The 9,167-nt window shown below is 36.4% G+C and overlaps 1 protein-coding gene across 1 annotated transcript; it reads left to right on the top strand.

Annotated features, from left to right (window-relative positions):
- Positions 1-6,221: 6,221 nt before the first annotated feature.
- On the top strand, positions 6,222-8,215 carry LOC122090876 (plasmodesmata-located protein 2-like). Its single transcript, XM_042660616.1, has 3 exons — positions 6,222-7,221; positions 7,368-7,481; positions 7,597-8,215. The coding sequence occupies exons 1-3, from the start codon at positions 6,480-6,482 to the stop codon at positions 7,602-7,604; spliced, it is 864 nt and encodes a 287-aa protein (XP_042516550.1). The 5' UTR covers positions 6,222-6,479; the 3' UTR covers positions 7,605-8,215.
- Positions 8,216-9,167: the final 952 nt, after the last annotated feature.

Below are 9,167 nucleotides of genomic sequence, written 5' to 3'. Positions count from 1 at the left end.
AAAGGTTAGAGGGACTCCCATGAACCTTTGAAGTATTTTTTTTTTTTTTTTTAAATGATTCATAATGTGTGAATCCTTTTTACACACAAACCACCATAGCAATTCCATTTATACTCTCTCCTTAACACTCCCCTATTTGAAGATTCGTAACCCAAGCCTCTCATTCACCTCCAGTAAGCCCCCCTTTCTTTTTTTGTTTTTTTTGTTTTAGTGGGGGAGGGGGGAGGGTTTTAACCTTATTAGATGAACATATTCTTGCATGGTCGTTGTTACATGTCATGTTGTATATAGTTGATGTCATCTTTCCCTGTTTCACTTTCTTATTCATTGCCCATTTTCTTTCTGGTTTTGACTTGTTTTCAACAAATTTTGGGTTCAGGTCCTTGCCTGCCACTTCAAAATGCTGTGAAACAAAGCAGGGGAAGTGCAGCGTGGGACCCCTGCAGCGCTCCCCCTTTGTTTTGTTTCTTCTCTACTTTCAAGAGATTTGAAAAGACCCAAGCCTAAATTTTTTGGGTTGGAAAACAATTGTTAGCGTAGTTGGTTGGTGCCTTACTCGTGAAATATAGACTTTTAAGAGATCTCCGATTTGCGTTTTCTGTTTATACTTTGTTGCCCTCTATCCATCTTTAAATCACCTCCGTCTTTTTACAATCCAAAAATAAATAAAAATACTTGTATGTGTGTTGGGGGGGGTGTCTGAAGAACCCTTCTCTGCTTCTTTTAATAATATGATATGATTATGCATGGAGGTGTTTAGGCTTCAACAAAAGAGGATGAGAGGAAAAAGGTGTACTTAAGATAAGCTTGTATCCTTCAAGAGATTTAGGGATCATTGGTTTAGCTTCCTTGCCCTTATTTCAAAGCTAGCTTAAAGCTCTAGTTCTGCTTATTTCCTCTTTTAGGTCTTTATGTTTCTAGTAGTTTTTGGGCCTATTCTTTCCCCTAACTTGAACAAGAAAACCCTAAATTCAAGGCTTGAGTCTCATGACAAAAAAATGTATAAAGAGGATCTAATTTTTGTTTTCACCAAACTTATTAGACCATCATCACTGAATAGTTTCATCAGTCTCCAATGTGAGATCTCACCAAACTTATTAGATCATCATCACTGAATAGTTTCATCAGTCTCAATGTCACACTCCAAATCATTTTTAAGAAAGAGGGGGGGGGGTTGTAATATAGAAAGTACATCAACAAATGGATCAAACTTTGTTTTACCTTTTGACATAAGGTTGAGAAGTTGGTTATCAAATTATAAAACAACTATCAAGAAACTGAAATTAAGAAATTGCAGGAACATATATGCCTTTATGAGTTACTATTAGGATGTTTCTAATGGGCCCCTAAATTCAGACCCTTAAAGGTTGTTGTCTCCTCAGCAACTACTTAGCTTGTTCTGATGTAAAGAAGGAATCCTGATCTTCCCCTGAAAATTATGGAATACACCAGTTCACTTGATAGATCAATAGTTATCACTTAGGCTCCATTGGGTTAGAAGAAGTCAAGTGAAGTGAACTAATATAAAGTATTTTTTTTTTTTGGTAAAACTAATATAAAATTTTCAATGATACAGTAAAATGCAATCAATTAAAGTAAGTGAAAATAGTCAAAAAGTAAAAGTAACATTAACAATTAAAAGTACATTAACAATTTGTTCTTCATGTAGTTGGGTGAAATGCAGAATTTTGTGGCTGCCAGCCTCCCACCTTTATTTTTTTAGTTAATAAATGACAATTTTTCATTTTTTGTTAATAATGATTAAAAAAAGAAAAATTCCACTGCACGAGACTATTGGGTTTGGAAGGGGCAACTGTATCCAGTCTTACCCCTATTTCGGAGGAGAGGTTTTTTTTCAAGTTTTGAACTTGTGAGTTGTGACTTGTGACCAACATGTTGCAGTAGTGCAACATATCCCTTGTCTAGCCCCTCTCCCATCATTTTCTTTCAACACACCCCTTGTGGTGTTGGACCAGCCACCTCACCCCACCCTCCACACGTTTTCTCTCCTAAACCCCTGGTATAGAAGATACAAAAAAGAAACCGTACTTTACCGAAATTAGCACGGGAGGGAACCGCTCTCGGGCCTCTCCCCTTATTTTGTTTCACTACACTTCACTTTTGTTCCAACCAAAAAAGGTTAAAATTTGTGTATTTATTGCATTTCTAAACAAAGATATGTCCCAAAATAACTGAAAAATTAAAACGTTGTATACCTATTAATCCATGACCTCGCCAATTCCTAGGCAATAGATTCGTTGCTTTCCTCTTCATTCTTCATACCATTACAAGCAAGATATAAAATGTTTAAAAAAAAAATTATGAAATTTTTTTTCCCAAAAATTCTGATTCCCCTCCAAGTGGGGGTGTCAATCGGTCGGGTCTATATCCTCGGACCATGACTTACCTATTTAAGGAATAAGTCGGTCTTGATCGGTGTCGTGTTAAGCTTTGTTGGGTTCTGAGCTTCAATCGGGTTTCTCTTAATCGGGTTATAATCGGGCCTTAAATGGGGTAATATACCAATAAAACCTTAAATGGTATTTACTCTTTTAGATTTAAGATATTTTATTAAATTATCAATAATCTTAAAATGATATTACACTTAATTACAGTCAGTAATTGATAAAAATATCAATATACACCCTATTCTATCCCCAAAAAATTAAAATACCTATATAAACGTTCGGGCTAATTGTAAACGGGTTAGGCCGGGCCAATCGAGAGGCCCATTGGGCTTACCCCTTACACCGTGTACTATCTATTTATAAACGAGCCGGGCTTAGGCCCTACATGTTTATTAATCGGGCTGGTCCAGGTTGAGCCATAAACGTGTTAGGTTCAGTCAGGCTTACCAGTGTGGGCTTGGAATTGACATCCCCGCCTCCAAGTACTACTCCACCTAAGCCAACCTCTATTCCACTTTTTAAATTAATTTTTGTTAAGCTCCACATCGGAGACACTCAGTCACACTTACTATACTACTATATTAAGACTATTATTCCAAGAAGGATGGAGATAGGAGGGTCGAACTCACAGCTTTCCTTGGACTTACACCTGTCTTATTTATTTTCATGGGTTATTGCCATATTTTTAATTTGTATAAATTTCTTAATTAAAAAGAAAAAAAATTTTAAGATAGCCACTAAGTTTAAAAAAAGTATATCTTTTATTTCTTTATTTTTTTTTTATAAAAGTGTTATTGCCAAGTCACACACAAAATTTGGTAAATCAACCTACATAAGCAATCTGTGGTGAAATGAGTCTATCACATATTTAGTGGCATCTCCGTGGCAGTTATAGATTTGTAGGTGGGACTCATTTAATTCTTTATCTTGATCCTTTAAATATGAAACAAATAGCAAATTATTATAGCTTTATATGTTTATAGGTTATATGGTCTCAAATCCACAAGGTTTCCTATATTCAAGATGAAGACTCTTAAATATCACACATGCTTTCTCGAATATAATTGCATAATAATTTACATGTAATAAGTCCTAATTCACACCCACCACGAGATCTCGAGTTTGAGTGTTTTGTTTATTACATTCTCCTACCCCTTCTATGTGTACCTATCTAAAAAAAGATAGAAAATAAGAATAATCTAATTGACACCATCCCTTTCACCCATTTACTCACTTGTCATTTTATCAAAAAACCAATAATTGAGCTCATGTTGTAGAAGACTCTGCATTTGTCAAATTTAAAGTCTTGCAATTCATCATATGCTTCTTCACAATCACTTGTCATTTTACCCCTCTCAAATAAAATAAAATAAAATAAAATAAAATGATTTAGTTCATGTTGTAGAAGACTTTGCCATTGTCAAAGTTGAAGTCATGCAATTCATATCTTTCTTGAGGGCTCTCACCAATTCACGTTCATTCATCATTTTACCAAACAAATGATTGGGTTCATGTTATAGAAGTCATTGCATCTATCATTAGATTTGAAGTCATTCAATTTGTCATATCCTTCTTGAAGGCTCCCGTTGCTTCGACATAAATCTAGAAGAAGTAAAGAAGAAAAAAATTGGTACAAGTTTACATGGAAAATTTTCCTACTTATCTTTAATTTCTAGACATTTTTTCATTGAAGCAAATGAAGCCGAAGAATCAACATCCATTTGGATAGAAATGAAATCAGAATGTGATAAAATCAATTTTTTTTTTCTTACTTCCAGACGAAGTTTTCATTGAAAAAATATATTTTCCCTCTTCACTTCACTTTATCAATGAAAATTTTATTTCACTACACTTCGTTCCTGATTAAATGGAATTTAAATCTACAGAAATAAATATGTAAAAATGTTCAATCAAAAAAATAAAATAAAATAAAAATACAAAGCATAGCATTGCAATCTTCACTGATGGCCTTGTCCAGGGAAGCTTTTCTAACAACCCTAAAATCTGCAATTGCCAATAATTTTGTGTCTCAAAATTTGTGAATGTATTGTTTTATCATTGATTTGTCTTGTTGGTTTTAATACAACCTATTTTCCCATATGAAAATATAAAATTTAAAAGGTTACCCCAAAAAAAAATAATAATAAAATATTTGTTAACAATTCAACTTCCAACAATTTCAATCATGAATCAACCATTAAAATTATTACTATAAATAATTTAAAATTGTGGGTCATATGATAGAGATGAGGGATGAAAATCTATGTCATGAATAAAATCAAATATAGCATTTGTGCCTTTACAAACTACATTGTAAACATCTTTTTCTTGATGACGTCCCTAATTTTGATATGTTGTAAAATGATTCGAAAATTTCGATCGTTTTATAGACAAGTAACAATGTTGATAGGCCATTTATCAAATTCAAAATAACATCCATCCATATAATTCCTCTCTATTACATATATCGTGCTCCGACCAATTGTGCACTATCCTATTTTGCCATTTGGCAAACTTTAAATTGAATCTTTATATCTAAGCAAGGGTGCTATCAGTCTATTTATCAATAAAACCAAAACCCATATGATTATGCCACGTGACAAAACAAGTAACTATGGAGAGAGATTGTGAAGAGATTGCTCTCTCCAGTTTCCATGCCCTTATTAAGGAACTGCTAATCTAAGGAGCCAGATCATATGGGAAACCTCTGTAGAATATAGACCCCAACCCTAAGGGAGACCCAAAAAATTCCAAAATTTGATCTGTAAACCCCAATCGCCATTAAATGAATCTGTTACTCTTTTTATTTTTTACCATCACATCGTTCACACCATCAACAAGCACTCAGAAAAGCATCCAAAAATTTGCCCATAAATATACCTATTTCCCTTCCAATGATACCGTTCCACCTCTTCACCACTCTTTAATAATAATTCAATGGGCAGTCACACACTCACACCTATTTCTTAAAAATCCAGAGATCCATCCAACAACCATTCTAGTTTTGTCAAAATAAAATATAGGGGAAAAGAACGTTCCTTAATTGAGCGGTGCTCAGACATAGAAGGTGGTGAAATGATACTCCAATTTTTGTGAAATTTAAAAACTCACACCTAATTGATGAGCATGTATATTCTCTCACTGGCCCTGCACTGACTCAAGAACTGTGTGTTCAGGGAGCATTCATTTTTCCATTAAATATAAGAAAAAAAACATCTTGAAACGCAATGTGGACCCAAAGGCTAGATACAATGGCAATGAATTGACACTCCACCCTTATTGGCTTTGCGCTGATGTTGGGGTCGCATAATTAGGGAGCATTCGTTTCCCCTTTAAATATAAAGGAAAAAAAATCTTGAAAGGTAGTGTGGACCATGTGTCCAGTGAAGATAAAATAATCGTTGACATCCCACCTGTCATGAAAATCCCACCCCTCATGAAAAGATGAAAATTTGATCCCTACTGATGCCTTCACACACTCTCCTTAATTCAAACTGTAGAAACCATTAGGTGTTCCAAATTCAAACCCTAATTCAAGTAACAGCTGCTTTGGTCACTGGTCAGCCAAAACTCAAAACACCTCTGGCTTTCACTTCTCTCTCATAAAATCAGATTCCCTCCCCCAACCCTTTTCGGTTTACCCCACCATCCTTACAAGGAGAATATTTCCTCTGCTTCTTAAATAATATCTTGGACCAGTAGTCCAGTACTGTTGTCCTCATTCTCCATATGAATTGAAAATTTGAAAAAAAAAAAAAAATTGAAAATTTTAAATTAAGTATTTCCATGCAAAACAATACTTTATTATTTCTCCATTATCATATTGACACAATCACACCACTTCATTCATAGAGAAAAGGAAAACCCATCTCTGCATCTCTACAATCTCCACAGTTTTGACAGAGGTAGGCCATCCAAAAAGAAAGAAAACCGAGTACAGAACCCTCTGTGAGAAAACCCAAAAATTAACCCATCTAACTTTCCTCATTTCTTATCAAAACCCAACTCCTCAATCCATCAAAAATCCCTCTGAAAGAAAACCCGCCATGCTTTGAGCTAATCCTCCTGCAGATGGGTTTAATCAGAAATCCCTTTTGCTTCCTCTCCTTCACTCTCTTCTTCTTTGCAGGTTTTGGGTTCCTTCCATCTGTGAAATCCGCCACAGATAACTACAATTTAGTTTACAAGGGTTGTGCAAGTCAATCATTCTCGGATTCCAGTTACTCTCAAGCCCTTTCTTCGCTTTTCGCTTCTCTTACCGCTCAGGCCTCCCTGAAAGCTTTCTACAAAACAAGCACAGGTGGAGGCCAAGCAACCATTTCTGGTCTGTTTCAATGCAGGGGAGATCTCAGTAATAGGGAATGCTACAGATGCGTGAGCAAGCTCCCTGACATGACGAGGCGCCTGTGCGGAAATTCCGTGGCTGCGAGGGTTCAGCTCTATGGTTGCTACATCCACTATCAGATCTCTGGGTTTCCTGATATTTCTGGGGTGGAGATGCTTTATAAGACATGTGGTACTTCACAGGCTTCAGGGAATGGATTTGAGATGAGGAGAGACACGGCATTTTCTGTGCTCGAAAGTGGTATTGCGAGCAGTAAAGGGTTTTACACAACGAGTTATCAATCGGTGTATATGTTGGCTCAGTGTGAAGGGGATTTGGGAACTTCAGATTGTGGACAATGCGTGCAAACTGCTGTGCAGAAGGCTCAGGTTGAATGTGGAAGCGCCATCTCTGGCCAAGTTTATCTTCACAGGTGCTTTATTAGCTATTCTTACTACCCAAATGGGATCACAAGGAAATCTTCTTCAGGTAAAGCTCTCTCTCTCTCTCTCTCTCTCTTGTGGTATAGTTTCTAGTTCTCTGTCCAATTTAGATTGGTGGGTTCTATTTGTTTTTCTACCTTTCTTCTCCCCTTTAATGGAAATTTGAATCTGTCATTGATTTGAGTGATGTAGGTATAGGGCAAAATGCAGGGAAGACTGTAGCAATTGTTGTGGGAGGGGCAGCAGCTTTGGGATTTGTAGTAATATGCTTGATGTTCATTAGATCTTTGCTGAAGAAACGTGAAGGTGAGTATTGGAAAATTGGAAGAGTTTGGGATTAAAGGGGTTAGGAGTTTCTTTCATTGTCTTTCCTTTCATGTCTTCTCATTTATTGTTTTGGTAATTGTGTGATTCTGTGCAGATTATTGAGAAGAAGAGATTGGATTTTGAAGATGGTAATTTTTTTTTGTTATTTCTCCTTGTCAAAAATGAAATTTTTAGTGAAAGAGGATTGTAATGAGAAAGAGGAGAGAGAGAGAAAGATGGGTAAACACCAGAGGATTTTCTTTTTGCTATGTAGTTAGGGACAAATTTGTTGGGAAGAGAAGCATTTAGGGATAGGGTTAAGTTGGCTGTGAAGGGAAGAATGGATGTGTTTGTCTTCTTGAATGGATGGGGACTTGGGTGACGATGGGAAAAGGAGAGAAGGGGTTTTGGCTTTATTTTCCCCTCTCATTGCCATGTAGCTCTGTCTCTTTTCCTCTTTTCCTCTTTTCCTCTTTTCCTCTTTTCCCTTCTGAATAATGCTTCTCCCTTTCCCTTGGCAACCTCCTGTTGCTCACTCTCTCACTCTCTCACTCTCTCACATGCACTCTCTCACTCTCTCACTCTCTCACTCTCTCACATGCATATATCACTCAAATACATTCATGTAAATGTGATACTGATGGGATTTGATATACCTTTTTATGTACAAGGCAACAAAATTGGATTTCTTTTGCTTTGTACCAAGATTAGTTGATTTTTTCTTTTTTGGTAAAGCCATGATGAGTTGATTAAGCTATATCAGAAGTGGGATTATTTTAACACCATTAGATAGTTAAAACACATTTGTTTAATTGTGTTTTAAGATGAACTCTTGCACAACATTATTATCAAGAAAAAGCTCACTGGAGTTATTGAGGCTTTTGAGGGTGGAGATGGGTTGGCTTGTCTTGTCTGTATTGGTGAGTTTCCTAAGCAACATGCTTAACATGGTTGGTCATTGGTGGTTACATTCTTGAAAATGGGATGTAGCTCTCAAGAAGAAACCCTTACCATATCACATACACTTTTTTTTTTTTTTTTTTTTTTTGTGCAAATTAAATATGAGATCACTAGATGGTTTATTGAGCATTTTGTATAGGCACATCATCAAGATTCGTTGGGGACATGGAGGGACTCTTAACCTATCTATTCAGGGTCTTATATAATGAAGATCTTAGTCAATGTCATTCTGATTCAATGATTATGATTGCCAAAATATGATGACAATGCATAATAGCCTAACAAGTGGAACTGGTTAAGATCAGGTATGGCCACAGGGGCCGGTTAAGTGGGAGACTAGTTTTAACCGGCCGGATGGGTAGGGGATTTTTTTGTGTTGGGGGTTGGGGTGGGGGTGTTGGGTAAGGGATGGGTAGGGGTTCAGACAAATTTCACTTCACAGCTGGCAGCTGCTTTTTTCTTCTAAGCTATTCTATCGTAGTGAGTGTTGCTAGCCAGCCTAGTTAGTGCTAGGAGGGCCCACCTGCTTCTACACATACTCTATCCGCACCTGAATGTGGCAGGGTTCAATACCACGAGTTCTTTCTCTTTGGTGTTTCAAGCAGAAGTTGCCATCATAGCTGGCCTCTCTAATTTTTCCTATGACAGGTCTTGAAAGATAGTAAGGATGTGAATTTGGAATTAAAACCGTTTATTAAAATTAAATCGAGCTGTTTACATTGAAAT

The sequence above is a fragment of the Macadamia integrifolia genome, chromosome 10 (genome assembly GCF_013358625.1).
Source record: "Macadamia integrifolia cultivar HAES 741 chromosome 10, SCU_Mint_v3, whole genome shotgun sequence".
Taxonomy (NCBI): domain Eukaryota; kingdom Viridiplantae; phylum Streptophyta; class Magnoliopsida; order Proteales; family Proteaceae; genus Macadamia; species Macadamia integrifolia.
This window is presented reverse-complemented; position numbering and strand designations above follow the sequence as displayed.

Excerpts from the sequence above, each read along its gene's own strand:
- LOC122090876 (XM_042660616.1), top strand. The coding sequence starts at position 6,480 with ATGGGTTTAATCAGAAATCCCTTTTGCTTCCTCTCCTTCACTCTCTTC. Across the intron at positions 7,222-7,367 it reads CACAAGGAAATCTTCTTCAG|GTATAGGGCAAAATGCAGGG; the intron begins GTAAAGCTCTCT and ends TGAGTGATGTAG.